Below are 26607 nucleotides of genomic sequence, written 5' to 3' on the forward strand. Positions count from 1 at the left end.
CTGATGACTCCCCGATATGTCCTGGGGGCGGGGCCTGCTCGGCAGGGTCCTGGGAGCTGGGCTGGGCTGCAGCATGGAAGCCTGGTTATAGTGTGGGGAAGCCTCGTCCATTTCCTGTTCTGTTCTGCCCGCTCTGCTGGGAGGCAAGCCCAGGACCTGGAGCCTGGCCTCTCTCTGTCCTGAGGCTGTAGATCTGATCAGACGACTGACAAGGACTTGTAGCCACACTGCACAGGGCAGGACTTCTCATCCTCGGAGAGGTTTAGCCATTGCCCAATCTGTCAGTCTAGGAGACTGTCAGAAAGACTTGTCTCCTATGTGACTCGCAGATGGCTTCCATTCTGTCCAGACAGCAGCGTGGAGGCATGGCTTTGAGCTCTTGCTGGGTGTTAAAGGGTCAGGACTCTGCAGTGTTCGCCTAAAGTGAGTTGGTGTGTGACCCATAATTTTGATTCTGAACAAGACTAAGTCATAGCATTAAGTATACTGAATTCAGGTTAGGAAAAAGCAGAAAAAAGACCCTGGTAGAATCTTAGAACATATCCAGTGTGTTCTTTTTTCAAACCAGGCCATGGGGACCCCTCTCAGGAGGCATTGCTGGAGTATTGTAGGGAAAGGAGGTTGATGTCTTCCTTCCATTTCACCACATTTTGCTTCACTCTGTGACAGTTACTTTATATTCTGTTATATTGGTTTTTCCCTTAAGATGTCAGGCAAGCAGAACATTTGAGACGGAAAACAGGTTGAAAGCATTGACGTGGTGGGGAAATGGAAACCTAGGAAGGTTAGGAAACCTGCTTTTAAAGTTGCTCAGCAAGAAACTGTGGCCGCAGGACGAGGATCGCCCCATGTTGCGTGTTTTCTCACTTACGCTGCCTCCCTCGCGCCTCGCCGCTGGCACTCCGTTCGGGTTGGGTTGGCCCCTCGGGGTTGGTCTGAATTCCGGTCTGTACCAAACGTTTTGTCACAAACTGCTGTTCTTTTGAAGAAGACGCCCTGCGCCCTCAGCCTGTGCACTGAGGCTGGCGGGGTGGTGACCAGCCAGCACCAGCTGAAAGGGACGGAGCGGAGTCCTCGGTCCACGTTCCTCACGTGCCGTGGGCTCGCTGTGGAGAAAACCTTTGCAAAATGCCACGCTGAATGCTTCCTCTTCCCAGGGACCCTCCCTGGAACCTGGACAGGGAAGCCCTGTGGGAAACTCCAGGACCACCTCCTTTTCAAAACCGGAGGCGAATTTATTTTCCGTTGAATCTCGCTTTGTCTCTGCCTGATGACTGCCAGAGTGGCTGCTCTTTGGCTAGGAGGGGCAGACGGGGCATGCCACCGCCTGAGGGTGCTGGGTCCCAGTGGGGGTGGGGCATGCTGTGCTGGGAGGCCTTCCCCCCCCCCCCCTCCCGTGACCTTCCTTTTCTGGGTGAGTGGAATCAGTGACCATTCCATGTCTCTGTTAAAGAACATTTCCACAGTTCCTCTTTCTCCGAGTCAGCTTTCTTTGAAATAACTTGTCACTTGTCATTTACTTGAAACGGTTGTTGTAGCTGATGCCTGTGGAAGGAGAATTTGCTTGTGTGTTTCCTAACAGGAGGAGAGAAGTGTGCAGACCGCTCTAGAGGCAGGGAGACAGGGGTTCTGTGGGGGGTGTAGAGGGGGAAGTATTGTGGACTGGATCTGTAGGGTCAGGAGCACTGCTGCGGTCCCTGGGAAGTGCATGGAGAATGCTCACAGGGCACTTGCTGTGGGGAGAGGCGGGCAGGGAGTGAGCCCAGAAGGTGGCCCAGCGCGAGGAGCTGTGGCCTGTGTGCTGGGTAACGGCACCGCTGCAGCCGCTTTCTCTTCGGCAGGCGTGTGTGTTCCGGGGGGGGGGGGGGGGGGGGGGGCGCTGCAGGACACGGCTGCTTGGACCTGATCGGCCATTAAGATCCGCTAGCTAGTCCCGATGGGTGGCTGTGGAGCACTGGCCTGACTTTTTAGAGATGAGTCTCCTTTACCTGGGCTTGGACAGTTAGTAACAGGAGGGAGAGTCAGATCCCTGGGTCCGTTCAAGTGTGAGTCCATCCATATTTGCTCAGTTCCTGCTCAGGTGGTGGCTGTTGTCATTCATAATGTGGGCTGTCCACAGGGAGCACCTTGAGGCGGACACGATTCTCTCGCGGGAGCTACAGTCACTGAAGTAAACCACAGCTAACATGCTCACCTAAATAAAATCCACGTCAGACTTCGAGAGCATCCATGTTCTCTTTAGCAGGAGAAATGAGGTCTTGGTCTTGTAAAGAACCGTCATTTAACAGGTTCTGTGGATCTGTCCGTCGCGTCAGAGTCGGACGGGCACCGGGCTGGGCCAGTGAGCGTGGTAAATCTAATGGTTACACCAGGCAGCGAAGTGCCTCTAAGGCATTGGTTAAGTTGGTTTTATGTGGATCTCTTCCTTTGGGGTTGTTAACTATGTCATTCCAACAATTCTCTGACGCACTGAGTGTCCATTAATTTGGTTCAGTTCATTTCTGATGAACTGCCTAGAGTTAGTGCCCACCCACAAGCTAATGACTCAGTCTCACCGGGTTGCCCCACTTCAGAAACAAGCCAGGATTGGGGAACCTCAAACTACCTGCATGCCTGCCTCAGACTGCAAGGTTCCTGAGACCACCCCGGGGGGGAGGCATAATTTTCTAGAACATGTGATACAACCCAGGAGCAGCCGCATGGGAGAGGTGCACAGCGCAGGTAGGGATTGTGGGCACAGAATTTCCGGGTCACTTGGCATACGGAATTCATGCTTCCTTTCAGTGTGACTTTGGAAAGAGTCGAGTGTATGTAGGGGGGCATCAGTTAAGAGCGTCGGGCTGCAGTCGGTCTGGGTTTGAGTCTGAACCCTACCCCCCACTTACCACTTCGCATGGGTAAGCCTCCCTTCCTTAAGTGTACAGTGAGGATAATCACAGTAAGTCATTTCTAGGGTTCACATAGACAGTGCGTTTGGAGGATAGGGCACAGTACCTGGCACATAAGTGAAGTTTAATAAAGTTAGCTATTACTAGCCAAATGCATGCATAGCTGAAAACAAGGATTGGCATCTCCCAAAGGGCCAGGAGCTCTATTCTGCTCTCCCCTTGCAGGGGGCTATGTGGCATAGTGTGTGGGAAATAAACCTGCTCTGGCATCTGGAAGGCACAGGAACAGCTGTAATGGAGACTTGCACCTGTTCCACAGCCAGCCTAAAGCGTGGAGGTGGAACCTGCCTCCTCAGACTTCCAGAGCATTCGTGGGCGGCTATGGGGCCGGCTCAGGCCTGGGATTCTGCTGCATCAGAAAATGAGAAGCGGACGCCGGAGATGCTTTGTCTCTGTCAGTGTGAAGGACCAGATTTATTAGCTGGCCCATTCCTTGAGAAGGGGCTGTCCGATACTACGCTGTGTGTGTTGTTTCTCAGAGAAAGTGGAAAGCCCAGACTCCCTGACCAAGGGCTTTCCAGCTGCTGAGGGTCTCTAAGCTCCCTGTAGCTCACCCACCTGGACATGCTACTCTGGTGGGACCATCCTGCTGTAACTGAGTCCTAAGTTCTAGTCTGGACTCTACCACCACTTACTGTGTGGCTCTTGGAGTCTGTTTGCTTAACTGTGACTTAAAGCATTTCAACTATACTATGGAAAGCAGTAAGAAGTTTCCTCAGAAAATTAAAAATGGAGCTGCCTTATGACTCGGTAATCCCACTGCTGGGAATTTATCAGAAGAAACCCAAAACACTAATTCAAAAGGGTATATGCACCCTATGTTCACTTACAGTAGCCAAGATTTGGAAGCAGCCCAGGTGCCTATCTATAATAATAAAAGTGTAATATGCTAATTAGACTGGACAGCCAAACAACATTCCCGATGTCCTTCTGGACGAAGCCACCATGGTGGGGGCCGAGACAGAGGCAGTTAGGGGCAGTCAGATGAGGGGTTAGGGGCAATCAGGCAGGCAGAGTGGTTCTGGGCGATCAAGCAGGCAGGCTGAGGGGTTAGGGGCGATCAGGCAGGCAGGCAGGCAGGCAGGGGAGCAGTTAGGAGCCAGTAGTCCCAGATTGCAAGAGGGTGCAGGCCAGGCTTAGGGGTATACAACATCCCCCCTGCGTACCCCTTCCCCTCCCCATGAAGTTCATGCGCCGGACCTCTAGTAAGTAGATAACTAAATAAAATGGCGACAGTACATTTACACAATTGAATACTACTCGGCTGTGAGAAAAAAGAAGAGGAGGAGGAAAAGGAGGAGGAGGTCTTACCATTTGCAACATCATGGAGGGACCTGGAGAGCATTATGCTAAGTGAAATAAGCCAGTCAAAGAAAGACAAGTATCATATGATCTCACTTATATGTGGAATCTAACGAACTAGCAAAATAGAAACAGATTCATAGATACGAAGAACATGCTGACAGCTTTCAGAGAGGAGGGGTTGGGGGGCTGGGTAAAAAAGGTGAAGGGACTAAGCGAATGAAAACTGGGACGATGGGCCGAGACCGGTTTGGCTCAATGGATAGAGCGTCGGCTTGGAGACTAAAGGGACCCGGGTTCGATTCCGGTCAAGGGCATGTACCTTGGTTGCGGGCATATCCCCAGTGGGGGGTGTGCAAGAGGCAGCTGATCGATGACTCTCTCTCATCGATGTTTCTAACTCTCTATCTCTCTCCCTTCCTCTCTGTACAAAATAAATAAAATATATTTAAAAAAAAAAAAAAAAAGAAAGAAAGAAAGAAAACTGGGACGATGGTATGGTTATTGCCAGAGAAGAGGGAATGAGAGGAGGCAGGATAAGCTAAAGGGGAATAATAGCGATGGAGGAGACTTGGCTGAGGGAGGTGAACACACAATACAATGTGCAGATGGTGTGTTACTGTATTCCTGGAACCTATATAATTAGCCAGTGTCACCCCAACACATTTAATTTTGTAAAGAGCACCGGGGACTAAATCACTTCCTCAGGGTGGCGGCAGCTCCGTTTGTGTGCGTGTGCTGCTGGAGAGAGCACTTGAGGGTGTTTCTGTGCTGCTGGTGATGCGGGAGATGGTTTTTAGGTGGACACTGGGTTTACTAGTTTTGTATTTGTGTGCAGATGAATGAAAACAATGCATGTTCCCATGACTTCAGGGATAGTGTTGCTTAGGATGATGACACAGTGGATCTGACTTCCGTGCTTTTAAGGAAAGTAGTACATGAACAGAGTTGGGAGTTAAATATGTGAGGTCACAGAGGTTGTGTAGGCATGATGAGATTGTTTCTAAAGCTCAGACTCGGAATTCTCACACTGCGCAATGCCATAGCCTTCAAGTGCAGATCTCACTGAATCCTGAGAACTGCGTACAGGATTAAACTCCCTGTAGGGAGTCTTGTGGGGATGGCACAGTGTGAGTGGTGGGGTTTGCTGGGTGGATTTAAAGACCGCCTAACTCAGGCAAACAGACCAACTTCTGCTGGTGCACTCATGGTGAAAACACCCATAAGCAGATTGTGTAGCATTTAAAAATACAGAGGAAATAATGAAAAATGAATAATACAGCTTTCTCTTTCGCCATTAGAATTTCCCCACAACCTGGACTGCTCTTTAGTTCCTTCCAGTCTTTGGGGTTGGAATGCCTCTGTATGAGTTAGGATTCTGACGTGTTCTCTTGGGTGGGGCAGAAGCCACCCTTCCCTCGAATGCTTCATGGACTGTAGTCCAGGCTCTGGAAGGCGAGTCTCTGCCCCATTTTAGTGACCTGTACGCTACTTCTTGTCGGTAACTGCTGTAAAGGTGATGTGCTCTGAGCCCTAAAGTGAAGTTCACCATCGGAGGCAAGCTTTGTTTAAATTCCATTTCACTTCCTGTCCTATCGCCTGAAAGGCGGCATAGGGGGGTCTTGAGAAGTAAAAGGAGCAGTTGTAGAAATGAAACAAACTTCTGGGGGAGGTGCTTTCTTCCTAAGTGAAACCCAGAATGAAACTGGAATCTCAGCGGTGTAATAGCTAAGATAACCGCTGTCAGACTAGCCTACGGCTCTTGACTTTGTTCCCTAGACATTTTGTGTGTCTTGACACTATAATATTATCTGCATTGGTGGCTGCCGGTATTCTATAATTACCTCCGCATAAAGGGCTCTGCATCTGGCACAGCTCCTTGTGAAAAGTTAATGTTTCACATTGTAGTTTAAAAGATTGCTATAAAGGTATTTCCGAGGCTGCTATCTCTCTACACATGAGCTATCTAGTAAAAAGTGGGTAAAAACAGAGCAAAGTGGTATAGCCCAAAATTGTTCTCCCCCTTCATTATTTTTTTTAAAATATATTTTATTGTTTTTGTACAGAGAGGAAGGGAGAGAGATAGAGAGCTAGAAACATTGATGAGAGAGAGTCATCGATCAGCTGCCTCTTGCACACCCCCCACTGGGATATGCCCGCAACCAAGGTACATGCCCTTGACTGGAATCGAACCCGGGCCCCTTCAGTCCCCAAGCCGACGCTCTATTCATTGAGCCAAACCAGTTTCGGCCTCCCTTCATTACTTTAATACAAAGTTTCTACTTGATTTTATAATAAAAAACGCTCAGGTTCACCGCCATGGGTCGGCAACGGGTCAACAGAGCTGGGAGGCCCGCCCCGCCCTCCCCCCACTAGCTAGGGCTACATCATCCTGCCTCCATGTGTGGAGGGGTTCTGCCCCTCCCGGTGCCCAGGTTGGCCACTGGATGGGCAGGGGACAGCCCTCACCCACACCCGTTCCTGGGCCCACCTCCACCCACCCCCACCCCCAGGCCTGGGGTGGATTCTCTGCCCCAAGACACAGATGGCACCTCCTCTTCCGGGTCCTGCTCCGGAGCCCAGCCCTGGGCCCTGGGCCCTGGGCGGAGGGGAGGGTCGCTGAGGGGTGTGGGGCCGAGGGCCGGCTGGCAGTGAGGTCAGGCGCCAGAGCTCGGGCCTCTGCTCGCCGCCCGGTACTTGAACGTCCGTGCGTATTTATTGCCCTCCGTGTCGGCCACGCTGCCACGGTCCTTTCCAAGCCAAGGGTACGTTCGTTATCTTTCTGTTTTTCCGGAGAAATAAAGTCGGCCAAGTGAAAAAAAAAAAACGCTCAGGTTCCCCACCTGAGTGGAACCTGTTACAAGCCACAAGCCCTCACGCTGGAACTTAGGTTTGGGTTCATGCTGTCTTATCTCCTGACCTGTTTGTTACATTCAGAAAGGGAGAACGTCTTTACTTGAGGCTGTATTTGCAGGGTTAAAAATTTCTTTTCTCACTGAAACCCACTTCATGACATTCATCCTTTGCACAGACCCACAAGACCTCCCTACTCAGGTTTCTGAAATATAATAGTCCATTCCCCTTGGCGCAGGCATTAGTCATTATTGATAGACTAGAGGCCCAATGCACGAAATTCTGGCAAGAGTGGGCCTTCCTTTCCCCAGCTGCCGGCACCGGCTTCCCTCTGGGACCCGAGACCGGACTTCCCTCCCAGCCCCAGCTTTATCCAGAAGGACGTCCGATCTAATTAGCATGTTACACCTCTATTATTATGGACGAGGGGCTGGTGCATAAAAATCCATGCACTGGAGGGGGTGGTCCCTCAGCCCAGCCTGCCCCCTCTCACATTCCAGGAGCCCTTAGGGGTGGGAGGTGACCTGGCGATCAGGAGAAGGCAACGCCCCATCACATCTCTGCTGCTGTCACGCCCCATCACATCTCTGCTGCTGTCACTGCCGGGGCAGTGCAAGCCTCCGCTGGCCCTGATTACCTGAGCCTCGGCCGGCCCTGGACAGCTGGGCAGCCGCCATCTGAGGCTTGCCTATGCCTCGGGCTAGCCCTGGGCAGCTGGGGGGTGAGGGGACTGGGGCACTCCAGAGGCAGGCAGCAGGGCTGAGGGGACTGGGCACCGCCATCTTGTGGCTGAGGGTATCATCGTCTTTGTGAGCTGGCAACCTCTTCAGGCAGTCAATTAGCATATTCCCTCCTTATTGGCTGTGGGCACTGCCATCTTTGAGGGTGGGGCAGTCAATTAGGATATTCCCTCATTGGCTGTGTGGGTGCTGCCGTCTTTGTGATGGTGTGAGGGTCAATTAGCATACTCCCTCTTTATTAGATGGATAATTGCTGGTATCTCTGGAAAAATTCTGGAAGGGGATGATGGGCAGGGGTGGGACATTTGCCCTCTGTCTATAGGTTAGGATTTGCAAAGCAGAGTGAAGTTGTTTATTTCATTCTCTTCTGGGGAAATTGCTATTGGATCAATGAGCCTTGGCTATGATCTTCTTGGGCAGCGGGGTAGTTGGGCTTTTGCAGATGAGAGCCACATGACAGAATATTCTTTCCCAGTCACACAAATAATTATCTCCATGGCAGGATAATCTCCACTGAAGTGCAAGCATCCAAGAGCACATGTTTGAGAAGATTAAATGTAAGTTAGTTAGAATGAGAGATGTGCAGACATCATGGTGAAGTCCAAAAGCTCGAGCCATCGGTGCGTGTGCCCAGCACAGGGGCCATCCGTGACAGGCTCACCTTTCAGGTCATGGCGTCTTCATTCCTAAAACAGCCCTTTCAGCTTGTTGGAAACGGAACGTTCATGGTAACTTCAAGTAAAAAGATACACGTATGTAACTGAGGACTCTTTTAAACGCTTTCTTTAAACCTCTTCAGGCAAAGAACCGGAACTGCTTAATTTATTCAAGCAAATGCTTTCTAAGTTCCCAGCTCACAGTCGGTGCTCGGCCTGGCAGAGAGAAGACCCAGTCACGCGCCAGGTGAAAGCTGCCTCGGCGCTTTGGCCCACTTGGCAGGCAGCAGTGTCTCCTTCCTCCCGCCGCTTCTCTGGTTTCCAGCTTCCCTGCGCGCGTGGTTCTTAGGTTGACCCTTTCAGCACCGGCTCTGAGGGCCTCCGAGGTGACGCTTCTGACAGCTGACAGACTTAAGCAAAGGAGCTTTTGATTACAATCGCAGATTAACAGAACACAGCTTCTCACGACACCCTCTGACAGCTTTCACTACACATACAAGATGTTTTCTACAAGGAACCGGACTGTGGTAGTTCTCAGGCTAGACATGTGAGCAGGGACCCGGCTTTCCCGGCGGAATATGGATCATTCCTTGGTGCTTCTAAAACACAAGCCAGTCTAGTCAACTAGAAACGTTGGCCTCCGAATTTGAGCCACTGTTGAATTCCAAGTGAAGTCTATATAGTCTGGAGTGGAGACTGGTGTTTCAGAAAAAAGAAATGTGTTTATAGGTATGTTGCCAAATATTCATTCCAATAAATTCGAGCACCTATTGTGGATCTTGTTTTAAAGGACCTGTATGGTGTGGTAGGAAAACCAACCTAACAACGACAGAACAGTTAGCAAATGTGAAGTCAGTACTAAGTGTCCGTGCTGTCAAGGAGGTGTGCGGGCCAAGAGGAGCCCATGGGAGGTCAGGCCTGAGCTGGCCGCAGAGACCGGCGCGGAGTGAGGCTTCCAGGCAGAGTGCGGGAGCACGCGGGTGTGAGAGCTGCGTGCACGGTGGCCGGCCTCCCAGGCGTGGCCGTGTGTCGGTGCGGAGAGACGTGGGGTGAGAGGGGAGAATGACAAGTTCAGAAGGGCCTGTGTGCTTTGTTGAGTTAGCATATTATTCTGTAGGTGAGGGGGACCTGTTAAATAATGACTTGCTCCGGGGTGTGTGCATGCGCGCGCACATGTGTGTGTGTGTGTGTGTGTGTGTGTGTGTGTGTGGGGCCCAGTGGCAGAGAAGTGGGGGAAGTAGCACTTTAAATTATTTGTGAGGACACGCAGTAAGATGGCCGGCCTCAGCTGGAGCATTTCCGAGGATTAGAATTTACAGTTTGCCTTGATCTATGAAAATTTATTGCTTCATGTTCCACGCGGGTGAATGGGCTGAAGGGTGCCCGCCTTATATGGTCACGCAGAGATCTGGGCTGCTGGTCCACTCATGTCCTGTCTTGGTCACCGTGGCTTTATTTCATAGAGATATGCTGGATACAAAGGGCTGAAATACATGAGTCATCGTTAACAAAATAATAGATCCTTTTAATAAAAATTAATATTTTTCTTGAACATCAACTTACCAGACACTGAATAACTGCCCAAATAATAAGCGTAACTTCCTGTTACGTACACCAAACAGGTCAGTCCAAGACTAATGATGTGGCCATCGGCTGCTGAAATATTCCCTGATGGTATTAGTGGAGGGAGATGGTGCGCCTGCGAGTAAGGGAGGTGAATGCAACAGGATGATAGTAATCAGTCGTTAGCGAACGTTGTAGTTTGTTATTAATAATTATTTATAGCCTTAATTATAAAAATTATAAAAATTAAGTTACAAAATTTTTATTAAAACGTTTCTTATATACTGTTACATTGGCTGGGCCGAAAAAATATTCCTAGTGGACTCTGCTGAGACGTTCTAGTAGCCATGTTTCAATCCTCCTAGGGTGTGTGTTTACAGCCCACACGAGTCTGACATGCTGGGTCCACATAGTCTCAGACAACTTTTCTAATTCAGTCAAAAGAAGTTGTAAATGAAATGTTTTCCTTTCCCGGGTCTATAAAATGTGTGGCCTGGAAGAAGCAAGATTGGGAGGTTGACTTCTCTTCTGCGGAGCTGCAGTCAGCGCCCGGGAGGCGGGCCCTGAGCAGGGTGAGCCTGGCGGCGGCAGACGGGCTCCCTGTATATGATGGCCCGGAGCCGGGGGGGGTCTTCACTGTGCCGTTGCCTTAGCCGTCCATGGAGGCCAATCCTCGTTATCGCCCAGGTGCGCGGCGATCCTCGATGGGGGAGCCCCGCCGCTCAGGGCTCGGTGCCTCGCTTTCGCCACCAACGGTGCCAGGCCAGAGATGCTCAGGTGGTGACTTACTCATACTTTAGAAGAGGGTTTTCCCGTTAAGCTGACTTAACTTCTGAAAAGTGAGTCATATTTGTGGTTTTAGTCCGAAAGCAGCGAGTTACTGTCTCTGCCTTGTCTGCGGCAGGCCTGCTGCCACTGCAGCGAGGCGGGACCAGCCGTGTCCCCTTTCACCGGTGGGCCCTGGACTGAGGCTGGTGGCCGCCCACTGTCAGCAAGCCTGGGCTGTGTGTGTGGCTCACTGAGCAGTCATGTGGCTCCAGGGAGGGTCCTGTCCCAGCTGCAGTGCTGAGACTTACAATTTTCAACATACTGTGTTAAAACTAACTTCTAATTCTGCCTATTTTTATTTTTTATTTTAGGCCTGAAATTTGAAGCTCTTTTTATAAATCACTAGAGACCCACTGCATGAAATTTGTGGGAAGGGCCGAGAGTGGGGGTGTCCGTCAGCCCAGCCTGCGCCCTCACAATTTGGGACCCCTCGCTCCTAACTGCCTGCCTGCTCGCTGCTCCTTAGCGCTTGGCTTGCTGCACCTTAGTGCTGCCCCGGAGGCGGGAGAGGCTCCCACCACCGCCACTGCGCTTGCCAGCCGTGAGCCCCTCTTCTGGCTGAGCGGCGCCCCCCTGTGGGAGCGCACTGACCACCAGGGGCAGCTCCTGCGCTGAGCGCCTGCCCCCTGGTGGTAAGTGCACATCATAGTGGCTGGTCATTTCGCAGTAATGGTCGATTAGGTTTTTGTTTTTTTAAAATATGTATTATTGATTTTTCACAGAGAAGAGAGAGGGATAGAGAGTTAGAAACATCGATGAGAGAGAATCATCGACCAGCTGCCTCTTGCACACCCCCTACTGGGGATGTGCCTGCAACCAAGGTACATGCCCTTGACCAGAATCGAACCCTGGACCTTTCAGTCCGCAGACCGACGCTCTACCAGAGCCAAACCGGTGCTGGACGATTAGGTTTTTATTATATAGATTCTCCTAGTGAAGCCACTGGTGTTGCTACCCCAGATACCATCACTGGCGGGGCAGGAGAGCCAGAGTTGGGAATTTTGCGTGGTTCCGCAGCAAGGGGAGCCTGCCCTTGGCTTTTCGGCAGCTGCATCTGGTCTATGGTCCTGGTCAGAACTTCATCCTTGGCCTTTTCTTGCTGTCACTGAGACGTGGTCCTTTGTTTCCAGTGGCCCTGGAGATGGAGGACCGATGGCCCAGTGGCTCATCCTTGTGGACCAGGTCCTGCGTCAGCCCTGGGTGGACAGCCTCTCTGTCATCAAGCACATTTAGTGACTGTGAAGGAGTAAGATGGCCCAAGGAGAGAGCTGCGGGGTCCCCTGTGCGTGGTGTGCCTCACTCAGGAGCCTGCTGGCTTCTCTCTGCATCTGCAAACACCCGAGTGGGATGCTTTGTTAATGGGGTGAGCGGGGGCAGTTCAGACCAGCACACGTTCCCTGGAGCTCGTCCCTGGCAAACCCGGGGGCAGCTTGGAATGAATGCCACATGCAGACTCCCGCCCTCGGCTCTCCCTTGCTAACGGGGGCAGCGGTGGCTGCTGTGTAGTCATGTTTTAATCCTCCCCAGGATGTGTGTGTCTATTTTTAGAGAGGGAGGGAGGGAGGGGGAGAGAGAGAAACATCCATCAGTGGCCTCCCATACTTTCCCTAACCTTTTGGTGAATGGGGCACCCTCCAAACACCTGAGCCACCGCCAGGATGTGATGGCCATTTTAATGTGAATTTTCCTGTGGATTGGAGCGCAGCTCAAAAGGAGGCGTGTCAGGATAAACATCTCCTTTTGTAACTTCAGAGTTTGGCTTTTGCTGTGTTTGGGGAGAGGCGTGTGCAGTGCTGGCGGAGAAGCTGGGCTGGTCCCTCCTGAGGACTGATGGGTGCAGTGCCGGCAGCCAGGGCCCAGGAGGAATGGGATGATAGGAACCGGTTCCTGAGAGGGGAAAGGAAGGACCCTTAGGGCCCCCCTCCTTTATACCAGGCAGCTGGCACCATGGTGTTTCAGGCTTGGTCAGCCAGCCCAGCCCTGCCCGCTCTTTGCCAGAACTGCCACCACCTGTTCTGTTGAGTATTTGGTAATGTCACCACATAACCAGAATTGGTGTGTTAAGACCCTGAGAAAGAGAAAACATGCTTAGAGTGCAGTACAGATCTATTGGGGGAAATCTGAATAAGTGGACCCACTCAGTGCAAACCCATGTGTTCAAGGGCTGCCCACCGGATAGCGTGCCCGGAGCGGCGCCCAGTGTGGCGGCTCCTCTGTCCAGCCTGGGGAACACGTTGGGGTACATGAGCAGCCTTCACCGAGCTCTCAGTCTCACCCGGAAGCTGTCACCCAGCGCCCTCTGCGCGTAGCTGAGGGCACAGTGTCAGGAGCAGGTCTGACCAACCCTGCCCCTCCTGAGGGGGGGAGCTGGCAGCGGGAGCCGATCAGGATCTCCTGCAGGGGCGCTGTGCTGGGTCAGGTTAGGTGGGTTGGACAGGGAAGCGTCTCGGCATGGGAACCGAGGCCCATATGTCACCGGAACCTTTGATTCCCCTGCTTCCAGGCGTGTGCTGGGCATTCTGTGTCCAAGCAGGGCCTGCCCTTCAGGTGGGGAGGCGCCCGCTGCTGGAGCTGGGGGCCAGGGGCGGGGGGCAGGGGCCGGGCGGGGGGCCGGAGGACAGGGCAGCCGAGCGGGAAGCCCGATGCCCCTCTGCAAAGCTGCGGCCAGGTCATGATCCCCAGTCAGGATCACATACGGGGAGCTTGCGAGGGAGCGTGTGCACTGTGATGTCAGCGTCCGCGGCCGTCTTCCCATTTTCCACGATGCCCGAAGGGCCGGGGCACCGCGGCTTGGTGGTATAGGGTTTTCTCATGGTGCTGTAGCCTTCTAATGGACAGCATGCCATGGCCGCTAGGTGGCGGCGGCTCTGGCAGAAGCGGGCGGGGCTGGGCTGGATGACCGATGTCTGATTTGCCAAGCCTGAAACACAGTGCTGCCAGCTGTCAGGTATAAAACTCCATTTTGGTTGAATTATCTGCTTATCTTTACATGTTATGTACCCAGTGGTACATTTTCATTTGTGAAATCAGTAGCTGTTATTAAACAACAACAAAGCTCCCTGCGGGGGAAAGGGGGGGGGGGGCTCAGGTTCTAGCCTACAGGGAGCTCTGGCCAAATCTGGTCTTTCCACTCATGGCTGTGGTGAGATCAGACCTGTTTCAGCCGAAGACGGTTCCTGTCATTGCAGAGACTTCCGTGCGGCTCCGAGAGCGGAGGTTTCCCCTTGGGACCCCGAAGAGGACAGGAGCGCGCGCACAACAGAAAGCCCTCCAGTGCTCTGCTGCGGAGCCGCCGCAGGAGGCCTGAGGTTGCAGTTTGAAATTGGAAAGGTTTTGTGGCTCGTCTTTCCAAGCGCACCCTGGCGGTGACGGTGTGTAAGATTTGGCAGTTGGCACAAGTTTGGTATCACTGGTCCTGGTGTACAGATACGAGTTCCTGCTGAGCTGAAACCGGGGTCTGGGAAGGTGGTCTCAGTTTGGGAATCAGAATGCCCAGGTGTCGGCCTTCTCCGTCTCTGTCCTGTGAGCAGGTGAAGCGCCTGTGCTGGGCGGGGACTGCTGTGACAGCCTGACGTCTGGCCCGTGCAGAGGGAGTCTGTTGGCTTACGTAACTGATGTGGAGGCTTTGGTCTGACTTTAGGTTCAATTGGACTCTCGGTCTCTGTGTCACTTTGTGGTGTTTTATTCTTGGTTCTTCCGTAAGAAGGGGCTGTTTAACCCTTCGAAAGGCATTATTGTCCCTGATCAGATGACTGTAGCAGCTCCAACCTCCTGTGCTTGCGGTGCTGAATTCACGGGCTGGCTGGGTCACCTGCATATTCCTGACCCAGCCAGCGAAGCCGGCTTATGAAGCTTCGATGAGCCTGAGTCACATGTCCATAAGGAGCCCCACCCTACTCCTTGGCCAAGAGGGAGGGAGAGGGATCTTGTAGTGAAAGCTGGGTAATCACCCAAGGAAGAGCCGGGTGCTGGGAGGTGACGAGTCTGACTGCACACAGGAGTAGCCCTGCTCCAGTCTGAGGCGAGGAAGCCTGTACTAAGCCTCTGGCCTGAGGACAAGCTGGGCCAGCCTGTTCGCAGTTGCTGGCCTCGCAGTTCCACATTCCAATGCCCTGTGCTTCCCGGGAGGGTGATCCCCTCAGTTCCGGCTGGGTCAGTATAATAAGGGGCTAGCAGTCATTAGACCTTACTGTGGGTGTCGGCATTTCTTTTTAGGGGACGCGGGAATAAGTTGGGGAAATTGAAACTTTATTATGTATAACCTCTTCCTGCCCATTGCCCCGCCCCATCATCATTTTCCAACGCTGTCTTGCAATCCTTGGAGTTACTGGATTTGCAGCCTTTCTGACGGGATCTACAGTGGAGCACATGGCTTCCTCACCTGTTGTCCATCTCCTTTGGCAGCTTGATACTTTTCCTGAAAGATAATATTTTATTGTGCTTTGGGTAAGGATTTTTTTTTAATATATATTTTATTGATTTTTCACAGAGAGGAAGAGAGAGGGATAGAGAATTAAAAACATCGATGAGAGAGAATCATCAATCAGCTGCCATTTGCACACTCCCTACTGGGGATGTGCCTGCAACCAAGGTACATGCCCTTGACCCGAGTCGAACCTGGGACCTTTCAGTCCATAGGCTGACGCTCTATCCACTGAGCTAAACCGGTTTCAGTGGATTTTTTTTTTTTTTTTTTTTAAGAAATTTAATTGGGTAGCCAGTATTTCAAGATTATGTTGGGAGAAATACATACTACAATACACTAAGTGGCCAGATTACTATGATCTCGGAACTCATAATAATCTGGCCAGTGTATATCTTATATAATAAAAGGCTAATATGCAATTTGTCCCTTCAACCAGGAGTTCGACCAGCAGGCAGGCCTGCCAGCCGCCCATGTCCCCTTCCCCTGGCCAGGCTGGCCAGACCACACTGGTGCACAATACCCCACTGGTATCCCTCAGCCTGGCCTGCGCCTTCTCGCAATCTGGGACCACTGGCTCATAACCTCGCATGCCTGCCTGCCTACCTGAAGCCCCTAACTGATCTACTCTGCCAGCCTGATCCCCCTAACCACTCTCCCCTGCCTGCTTGATTGCCCCTCTCTGCCTCTGCCTTGACCCCGCCACTGTGGCTTTGTCCAGAAGGATGTCCTGAAGGTCACCCAGAAGATGTCCGGTCTAATTAGCATATTGCCCTTTGTTAGTATAGACTAGTGACCCAGCGTGTGAAATCATGCAAGACCTGGGACCCCAGGCCCTGCCACACTGTGGGACCCAGAGTCAAGTCCCTGCCCACCCGCACGTGCCTCGCCCTGCATGCAGCCTCCTGGTGACCAGTCTTTGGTCATTACGGCGTTAGGGCCACTGGGTTTTATAATATAGATATATTCACCGAGTGACCAGATTATTATGCATTCAGAGATCATAACCTGGTCACTCACTGTAGACTGCCATAATGAGTTGTCACTACTTTTTTAAAATTCATATTGAAATATATATATAATCTTTTTTCATGATCCATTAGTTCCACTTCTAGGAACCCTCAGGAAATAATTATAAACGTTTCAGTTTATTAGCTGCATTTGCTGTTTATTATCCCAGTGTTTATAAGAGTCTGCTGTTTGTTGGAAGCAAGCTGACTGTCCAGCAGTGGGATTGAATTGACTAGTCATTGAATTGAATTCCCATTCCATGGGAAACTCAGGTGACTGAAATACGTTTGAACAGAGCCCGCCGCCATGTGCCCCTTGGCAGTGCAGCACCACGTTTTGACAGATCGACGTGTAGGCCATAAATAGCCTCTGGGCTACATGAAGTGGCTGGTACATCAGTAGTGACACTATTGCTACCATTGAATGACTGCTTTTTAAATATGTGTGTGTGTGTGTGTGTGTATACAGAGAGAGAGAGAGATGGAGGGAGGGAGGAAGGAAGGGAGAGGGAGAGGGAAAGAGAGAAACATCAATAATGAGAGAATCACTGATCTGCTGCCTCCTGCATGCCCCACACTGGGAATCAAGCCTGCAACCCAGGCATGTGCCCTGATCAGGAATCAAACCTTGACCTCCTGGTTCATAGGTCAACATTCAACCATTGAGCCATGCCAGTCAGGCGAATTACTGTGTTTTTTTTAAAGCATTATATGAGGTGAGAATATTGATATAGAAAGGTGTCAATGGAAAAGTTTGCAAAATAGTATATACAGCCTTGGACGGGCGGCTTAATTGGTTGGAACCTCGTCCTATATACCAAAAGGTGGCAGGTTCAGTTTCCAACCAGGGCACATTCCTGGGTGACAGGTTCAATCCCTGGTGGGGACATGTGTGGGAGGCAGTTGGTAGATGTTTCTCTCTCACATCAGTGTTTCTCATTCTTTTTCTTTCTTCCTTAAAAAAAAAAAAAAAAATGTACTGTACAGCTCCAGTTTTGGTAAAAGTTCCATGTGCCTAAAGTGTGCATGCATGGGTCTCTGTGTGCCATCCATATGTGTTCGTGAAGGAGACTGCATGACAGACCCACAGTATGAATTGTGGCTGCTGGGATACCAGGGCACGTCCTTCTTCCCGCGTTGTTTCCTGAGATGGATGGGCAGCTGGGGCGCATCGGGATGGGCGCATCGGGGGTGGGGGGGGCGGAGGGCGGGAGGGTGGAAGCAGTGTTCTGTGATGGTGCCGGTTGCTTCCTGTCCCTCTCCTCTCTAGCACAGTTGGCTTCCATCACCGCCCTCTGGGAAGAAACTGGCAAACGCGGCCTTAATGGATTTGGATTTTTTTTCTTAATGAACTAGCAAACGTTTAGGAGGTTGGTGAGTTACTCTGTGGCGAACCTGAGGCCTCTGCAGAGGAACTGTGGCTCTGGAAGCATGTCTTGGACGCCAGCCACTCATGTACCCTCCAAGCCCTGTGGATGCAGGCACTTGTCATCTCTGCATGGGCTCCTTCCTCCTCTGACTCACTTCACAATTCCCTGTCTTGCCTTTCTTACTCGTTAAATGTTTGTCAGTCAGTTACCAACAGCTGCAATCCTGAGACAGTTGCAGGAAAGTGGACAGTGAGGTGGTCGGTGTGTGAGGCCTGACCGCCTCCACGTGCCAACTGGCAGCAGGAGCTTACACCTCCCCTCGGGCCTGGGCTGCCACGTGCAAGGTCAGGAGACAGCGCCCAGCTTCCAGCCAGAGACGCAGTGTAACGGGCCTGCTGTTGGCAGGCGGATGCGCGGATGCGCTGAGGGGCACTGCACGGCCTGCCCAAGAGCAGAAACAGCTTCCTACTCCTTTCTGGTCCAGAGTATCCCCAGGGACTGCAGCCCGGACTGCGAGCCTAGCAGTGCCAGCACCGGCCTGGACTAGACAGGCCGCTCACTGACCAGCCCCGGGACGGCAGCCAGGCTGATGGGGACGGGGGGAAGAGAGGCTAGAGGCTGATGTGCAGGAAGGAGGGGAGGAGGGGAGGAGGGAGTGGCTGCTGGGGCTGATCTTGGTCTAGCCAAGGCTGAGCTGCTCCCGCCTTCCACTCTATGTAGCCCCAAGCCATGGCTGTGCCTGCACATGGTTTCAGGTGGTTTTTACCTTTCTGCCTTCCCTTCCCCCCACCCCTTGTCCCTGCTCCATTCAACTCAGATTTGCCACTTGGTGGAGGCAGGGGACAGGCACTCACGCAAGAATGGGAGCTGCCCACGCACCTGCTAGTGCCGTCCCCCACCCCGCCCCACAGAACTGGACTGGCTGCGAGAGGGCGCTGCTCCAGGGGGCGTGACTGCTGAGTGCTTCCTGTGAGCGGGCACGGGACAGGCTGCTGGCGGATGACCTCATGGAGGGCCAGCTGTCCATAACCCTTACCTGCTCACAGCCCCCTGCTGGCGTCCCCATGGCCAGACCAGGTTTGTCTGCCCCAGCGCTCACCTCTGGATTGTCCGCTCCTGTTCTTCCCTGGAAAGCTCCGTGGTCCTGGTGTGCCTCCATTTCTCTTCCTATGAAATGGGGTAGTGACTCCGCAGCGCTGCATGTGTGTGTGCGTGCGTGCGTGCGTGTGTGTGTATGTGTGTGTGTGTGACGTGCTAGCATGTGCAGTGATGTTCCTTAGGGATGCTGTACTGAGGTCTCTGCTGCTGTGCCCACCGGCACTGCCCACTGGCACTGCCCACTGGCACTGCCCAGGTGCAGCCGGAGACGGCCTGGGAAGGCAGTGCCATTAAAGTGTGAGTGAGTGGCGGGCAGTCCAGCTGGCCTGAGGGGAAGGGAGGGAACAAGAACGGGCTGCCCCGCTGGACGGAGTCGCCAGGGATGAGAAGATGGCAGGGCACAGCCAGCACCTCACTGTCCTTCTACTGGGGAGCCTGTCCCCCCGACGTTCAGCCGTGCCTCTGAGCAGCAGCAGCAGCCCTGGGTTTGAGACTGTTTGTGAACAAGACCGAGTGACAGACAGTCGAGGCAGGGTGAGGTTCTGCTGGGCTGGGGAGCAGAGGCTGGGTGGAGCCCATGTCCAGGTGGGACAAGCCAGGGCTTCTGTTAGGCTGGCCATATACTACTCGGCTGGGGGGAGCTGCCCCTCCACATGCTTCGGGAGGGGCAGTGGGACAGGTCCATTGGTCTGCCTTTCCTTGCAGTGAGGCCGATGACCCTCTTACAGGCTGAGGAGATTCAGGGTCAAAAAGTGATGGAGAGCTGGACTTTGGAGCTCTGAGCCATCTGGTGGGCTGACTCCATCCCCACCTCTGGGGCTAAGCCCCAGAGCATCTGGCTGCTGCATCATGGGCAGGCTCGCTGGGAGAGGGCCGTGGGTAGGATGCCCGGTGAGCCCACTGGGCACAAACCACTGCTCCCTTTCCAGTGGCTGGCAGGCTGCGGAGAGTGCTGCTCTGGGGTTGCCGTGGTGACACTCGGCCCCATCTGCTGGGCTCTCCCTAGCACTGACCTGGGCACCAGTGTGGCCTGGTGGTAAGGGTCAGAGTTTCTCAAGCCACACCTACCGGGTTCAGTGCTTATGGTCTTGGGTGGGCTTTGCGGCTCCGTTTCCCTGTCTTTTAAGTGGGTCGTGGTGAGGATATGAGAGTCTTAATGTCCATAAAGGCTTACCAGCACAGTGCCTGGCACGCTGTCCAGTGGTAACTATTGTCAGCCAGCAGCCAGCAGCCAGCGGGCCCAGGGGAATTGCCAGCTTTAAACACCTAAAGGAGGCGCGGCTGCCAGGGCGGGGGCTGGCACCGGGCACATGGGCAGGCCTGGGAGCAGCACTGCTTCCTAAGAAGGGAGGGCGCGCCGGGAAGGAGCGCAGTGAGCAGTCGGGGTGAGGTGTCCTCACCATCAGACCTGAATCCTTCTCGCCTCCCCCTCCCCTGGGAGGCGGTGTTCAGAGCCGGGACTGGAATGGAGGAAGAGATGTGAGCTGGCTTGTGCTGATAGATCATCTGGCTCAGTTGATCTTCCTCTTTCCTTTCTCATCTGTTCAGCATGTTAAAGCCTTCAGGTTTCAGCTGGGTCTGCTGTGTCAGATCATCTCAGATGCTCTTAACGTGGAGCTGGGGGGTGGAGGGGAGGGTCAGTGGTTTGGACCTCTGGAGGCCTCCTGTTTTGCCCCTCCTACCTGAAGGCCTGGGCGCCAGGTTTAGAGGAAGCTGTGTAGTGAGGCATCTGCTTGGTGGCGTGGGGTGTGGATGGGAGTAAGTAGGTCACATGGAGGCCAGGAAACCTCTCAGCCTCTCGGTACTTGGGTCTTCCTGCGCAGGCGTGAGCAGCCTGGTGAGTCAGTGCTCCGGGAACTGGGAGCTGGCAGGCAGTGAGCGAGCGAGGGGAAGTGTGGGCCTTTGTTTCTGTCCGAGCTTTAGCCTTCAGGAGCAATCTGGAGATCAGACTCCTCCTGGCGTAGTCCTGCTTGTTTTGAGATATTCAGCTTGAACAGTTGCTTCTCTTGAATGTAGGTCTTACCTTTTAAAAGGTTAGTAGGCTGGGCTTGTGTCTTAGTAGCTATGCTACTCTTAAAGCGTGACAGACTTAAAAATGCTTAGGCGGGTCTGCCATTCCCCACAGTAAGCCCTTATCTTGCGGGGAAACTGGGAGGTTTTGAAGGGCGTGTGTAGACACATCTCTGTTCCTGTTCTCTGTTCTCGGAGGGCCGGAATGGGCCACGCCCTGACATGGAGTCCCAGGAACTGCAGGAATGGCTCTGGCCTCCATTTTAAACGTGCACATCCTGATGCCCTTAGGATTCCTGTTGAAGGTGACCGAGTTATCCCAACACTGTTTGGAGGAAGCTACAGTTCTGTGTACGGCTCACAGCTCCATGCCTGCTGCATTCTCCTGAGAGCTGGAATGTGGAGCCTGGAGGTCCATGAAAGCTCCCTAGCGCTGGAGGCAGGGCCTTGGCCTGGCTGGCCAGCCTCCCCATTATACTCTGGCTCACTGCTGTTGTAGCAGGGGTAACCTTTTCTGAGTACAGATGCTCCTGCACTGACCATGGGTATGTCCCAATAAACTCTCTGCACACTGAAAATAGCATGTCTAAATGCATTTAATTCACCTACCCTACCGAGTATCGTAGCTTAGCCCGGCCTGCCTTGAACGTGCTCGGAATACTTCCAGTAGTCCACAGAATCATCTAACACAAGCCTGTTTTATAACAAAGTGTTGTCTCATGTCATTTGTTATACATATTGCTTTGCACCATCGTGAGTCAGGGACCTGTACTAAATTGTAGATGGATCTTCTACTTCTAGTGGACTAGTTAAAAGTAGGAGTCCTGAGTAGACAAGGTCTTCAGAGAAAACACCTCAGTCCTGGCCTAGAAATTTCTAGCAATTCTTTAAAAACACCTTTTTAATTATCGGGGGCCAAGGCAGAAGCCCTCGGCTGCAGCTGTAGTGGTGGCGGCAGTGGGCAGTGACCAGGACCAAGGCCCTTGCATAAATTTTGTGCATCAGGCCTCTAGTCTACACTAATAAAAGAGAAATATGCAAATTGACCATACCTGCACGATGCCCACCAGCCAATCAGGAGTGAGCATGCAAATTAACCCAACCGAGGTAGCGGGTTAATTTGCATATGCAAGTGTAGATTGAAGACTGAAGGCTTCGGCCCGAGCAAAGACTTAAGACTGAAGAGGCTTGGCTTCTCCACTATGGCCGGAGCAGAGAAGACAAGCCTCGTTGAGCAAAGGCCTGGCCTGGGTTCCAGTTGCCAGAGGAAAATCGGTGTTGGCAGCCAGGGGAAGGAAGGCCTATCCTTGCATGAATCTTTGTGCAATGGGTATCCAGTATAGGTAATAAACCACCATGGTGAGTTTGTTATGTTTCCATGCAGATTCTCTCTTTCATGTAGCAACTATCCTCCCATTTAGAGATTGGATATGGGTAAATCTGCCCTCCTTTAAGGTGGTGACAACCTCTTGGAGGCCCGAGCCTGCAGCCTACCAGCATCCAAAGTTAGTGAACGTGTCTCCACTCTCCCTCCACACCACCTGGCAGAGGACCTGAGGCGGGGCCTGGGACCTTGAGTGGACTAAGGCGCGAGAAAGGACGTTTCACGAGCTCCGCGGGGGAGTCCCGGGAAGAACGCTGAAAAGACCAGACACACATTTTACTTTGCTGTTTGGCTAGGACTCTGCCTACAGTCTTAACTGTGAACACCCTTCACCTCGCCTGTAGGCCGCTCTGGGCCTGCAGGAGGGTGGGTGTGGCCGCCCCTTCTCCTTGCTTGAAACGGAAACCTGAGGGTTTTGGCACTAGAGACCAGAGATGGACGTTTCATGTGCCCCTGCGGGCTTCCCTTGAGTCCAAATAACTCTCTTAAATGATGGCCAGTGGGCAAGAAGCATTTCCTGTGGAATATTTCTGGCAAACTGTAGATTTCCTGCATGCATTCTGTACATGAAGCACCTCTTGGTAAATTGTGTTGCTAGAAGAATGTCAGGAATTTTCTTTATTGGTTCTCCATATGTGCTCTAGCCACTGCATTTCCAAGGTGAAGGTGTAGAGCTGGCTTACAAGGGAGGTGGTGATGAACTTGGAGTCTCTCTCCTGGTTCGTGGTGGCTCGTGTATGGTCCGGTCCTTGGAGAGAGCTTGCATGTCCTGTCTCTATCCAGTAGTGAGTGCTCTCTCATTTCTTCCCAGGTTGGCTGGTTCCTCTGGCTGATGGCATGTTGAGATTCAAGAGCCGGTGGCAGCGAGGGCTTCTAATCCAGGGGGGACCACTTTAGAGGCCAGGCCACCAGTACCATGGGCCAGTGTGTCACCAAGTGCAAGAATCCCTCATCGACCCTGGGCAGCAAGAATGGAGACCGTGACCCCAGCAGCAAGTCACACAGCAGGCGGGGTGCAGGCCACCGCGAGGAGCAGCCGCCGGCCTGTGGCAAGCCAGGAGGGGATGTCCTCGTCAATGGGACCAAGAAGGCAGAGGCTGCCACGGAGGCCTGCCAGCTGCCCACGTCCTCGGGAGATGCCGGGAGGGAGCCCAAGTCCTGTGCCGAGGAGTCTTCCTTGCAGAGGTTGGAGGAACTGTTCAGGCGCTACAAGGATGAGCGGGAGGATGCAATTTTGGAGGAAGGCATGGAGCGCTTTTGCAATGACCTCTGTGTTGACCCCACGGAGTTTCGAGTGCTGCTCTTGGCTTGGAAGTTCCAGGCTGCTACCATGTGCAAATTCACCAGGTGAGTCCCCATCCTGTTCCAGGTGAGCAGAGGAGGGAGCGCACCTGGCAGTGGTCCATCCGGGCAGAGCGGGACTGGCTTCCTGGAGTTGGGTCTTCCTCTCTCTGTCAGAGCTCTCTAGGCTGTCCAGCCTTGGTGACTGGGCACTGACCCTCCCTGACTGAAGCTCAGCAGGGCGTGATCCCTGCTGAGCCCTGCTGCCACATCACAGCCCAGCCTCCACTCCCTCCGTCATCCGCTCCCCTCCTCCCTCTCTACTGCCCTGCACCGGGCATGCCTGGCCCGGGGAGTGCCCTGGGATGTGCCTGTCACTGCATGAGGCAGGTAGCCCCTCCGCGCCCTCCAGCAGTGCCTCGCTGGCCGGGGAGCAAGCAGTAGTCGGCACCTCATGGCCACACATCTCCATGGAGGGTGTTTGGAGGGGAGGGCGTGGCAGGGTTACCCCAAGGTGTGGTTTGCGAAGTGCTGGGGTGGATACGAATTTGCTTTGAGAACTCCCATAACTTCTAGCCCTGGGGTAGATTGCCCAGCAGACCTCAGAGGCCTTTCCTCTAGTGGTGCAGCAGCCTCTGGGATGGTGATCAGTGTGGACCAGATTGTGAGCTGAAGGTGTTACACGGAAGTTCAGAATACACACACGATTTTTGTTTCTTAATAAGAGGAAATTTTGATCACTGGTGGGAGTTACCCAGGTTCATCCAGAATCTTTGGTCCCTTGGCAGTCACCAAGAATATTCCAGAAACAGCCCACAGAACATCAGAGAGCAGGAAGGGCCTCTCGGAGGAGGGAAGCACAGCCCCTGTTGCAGAAAGGGGAGCAGGGCATGGAGCTGGCGTCGGGCTGTGGGAAGATGAAGAAATGAATGGACAGGCAGGCGCTTTAGAAGCGGTGACATAGTAACCTGTCCTCACCCCACCGGGAAGAGTGACGTGGTGGTCTCAGCACTTCCGAGGTGGGCGAGTCCAGTTCCCACAACCCCCGGCTGCATGGCGCGCTCTCCACGCCATTGCCTCACAGGAACTGATTCCCGTTACGGTGACTAATTGTGCCCCTACTTCCTGTTGCAGGAAGGAGTTTTTTGATGGCTGCAAAGCAATAAGTGCAGACAGCATCGATGGGATCTGTGCGCGGTTCCCCAGCCTCTTGACCGAAGCCAAACAAGAGGACAAGTTCAAGGACCTGTACCGGTTTACATTTCAGTTTGGCCTAGACTCTGAAGAAGGGCAGCGGTCACTGCATCGGGAAATAGCCATTGCCCTGTGGAAGCTAGTCTTTACCCAGAACAACCCGCCCGTGTTGGACCAGTGGCTACACTTCCTGACAGAGAACCCTTCGGGGGTCAAGGGCATCTCCCGGGACACTTGGAATATGTTCCTAAACTTCACTCAGGTGATCGGCCCCGACCTCAGCAACTACAGCGAAGACGAAGCCTGGCCCAGCCTCTTCGACACCTTCGTGGAGTGGGAGATGGAGCGGAGGAAGCGGGAGGGCGCGGGGGGCGCCGCGCGCAGCTCAGGGCCCGGGGGCTCGTGTCCCCAGGAGCAGACTTAGTGCTCCGGCCCGGAGCCCGCCGCGGAACGGACCTTTCTGGAAATTACCGAAGATCCGGATATTTTCTACTTTACACCTTTCTCTGCCTTGTATCTGAAAGGGCTCTAAAATGCTGTATCATGTTTTAGGCACTTTCTTCACTTTTTGGTTATTTTGGTTATTTCCTTTTTTGGGGGGTCCCCCAAAACATTTGAACCTGGCTACATGTTATGTATCTTTTTTTAAGCATTCAGATAGAGTAAGCCTGCCATTTCTTGCACAAATAGATGTTTGTGGGGGGAGGGCGTCAGCGGGACCGGCGGTCCGCTGAGCTGACATTAGACACCCGTGCAGGTCTGTGCCTCCATGGGGCAGGTCTGTGCTGTGTGCGGTGCTGTTTACATGTTGAATTGCGGTTGTGATAATTTTTAAAGATTTACCCGGAGTTGACTAGCAGTGTTAACTGTTACCCACGTTGCATTAGTTCCTTGTGAGTTAAAGCCCTTGGAGAGCCAGGGCCGCCAAATGTGTCCTCTGGTGACAGCCCGCCCCGCCCCGCTAGCTGGCCCGCACCTGCTCCCCGCACGTCCCTCTGACCATTGCATTGCGTTTCATGCCGATGCCCGCCGCACACGGTCTGCCAGGCAAGTGAGCGGAGTCTGGAGCCACCCGCAGCCAGAGCTCCGAGGGCAGAGAAAGCAGCGCTACCTCAGTTTGGCTGGAAGCAGTCTTTGACAGGTGTTTCTCTTTTATGAAATTTTCTGTATTTTCATGCTGTAAGTGGAAATACTTTTTTTTTTCTTTTTTCATTTACCTTGGAGCCAAAGTTTCTGTTCCTGGTGGTCGGAAACTGCCTGCCAGCCACCGGACCCGAAGGAAAACTGTGGTATGGAGCTCTGCTTAAATACTTCCTTAGAAAACGTGGATACATCAGCTTGCTTGTCTGGCAAGTGCAGCAGCCTGGCTGGCCCGAACGCTGCCAACGAAGCGCGTCTTTACTAGCGAGCGTGTGCCCTTCCTTCTTGCTGCGCCGTGTCGTCCCTCACCCCGGGCGTTATTTATTGTCTGTGATGTCAGGCCATCGGGGTGATGTGATGGCTGTTTAGGTTTACATTGCCCTCTTCTCCTTCCCCTCCCCACATATGTATATGTACATATATAGGATATGTATATATCTTACCTATCTAAATATATATGTACACATATATGTATCTAAATTCCCGTTTGCCTGCTAAAACTGGCCCGAGAGGAGGGAGAGGAGGGCCGGGGAGCGGAGGGATGGAGCTTCTGAATCTGAGTGCAGACCATTTCACTAACGAGAAGATGACTTTCTCATCTCTTTCCTCACAATAGGGAGCCCAGTCCCCAGACTCCTGCGCCCACTCCCCAAGGCCAGCTGGGGACACTGCCCAGGAGCTGGCTGTCCTACCTCGCTCAGTGAGGGCTGTCCTTTCCCCTGGACCCCGTCCTCCGAGCCTGTGCTGGAAGGGGGGCGGAGGGGCTTGGGGCCAGGCGGAAAGGGAGTCTTTTAAATAAACGTATGA

At 53.1% G+C, this 26607-nt stretch overlaps 1 protein-coding gene across 1 annotated transcript in view; it reads left to right on the plus strand.

Moving 5' to 3' along the window:
• The window catches only part of DCUN1D3 (defective in cullin neddylation 1 domain containing 3), a 30476-nt gene extending 5250 nt beyond the window's left edge, over positions 1-25226 (plus strand). Inside the window, exons 2-3 of the mRNA XM_084882772.1 lie at positions 22997-23532; positions 24601-25226. Of these exons, the coding sequence (XP_084738898.1) occupies positions 23102-23532; positions 24601-25084 (915 nt within the window). The 5' untranslated portion in view covers positions 22997-23101 and the 3' untranslated portion in view covers positions 25085-25226. The remainder of the gene's footprint in view (positions 1-22996; positions 23533-24600) is intronic.
• Positions 25227-26607: the final 1381 nt, after the last annotated feature.

This window comes from Pipistrellus hanaki (assembly GCF_964339955.1).
Source record: "Pipistrellus hanaki genome assembly, chromosome: 4".
Classification (NCBI taxonomy): Eukaryota; Metazoa; Chordata; class Mammalia; order Chiroptera; family Vespertilionidae; genus Pipistrellus; species Pipistrellus hanaki.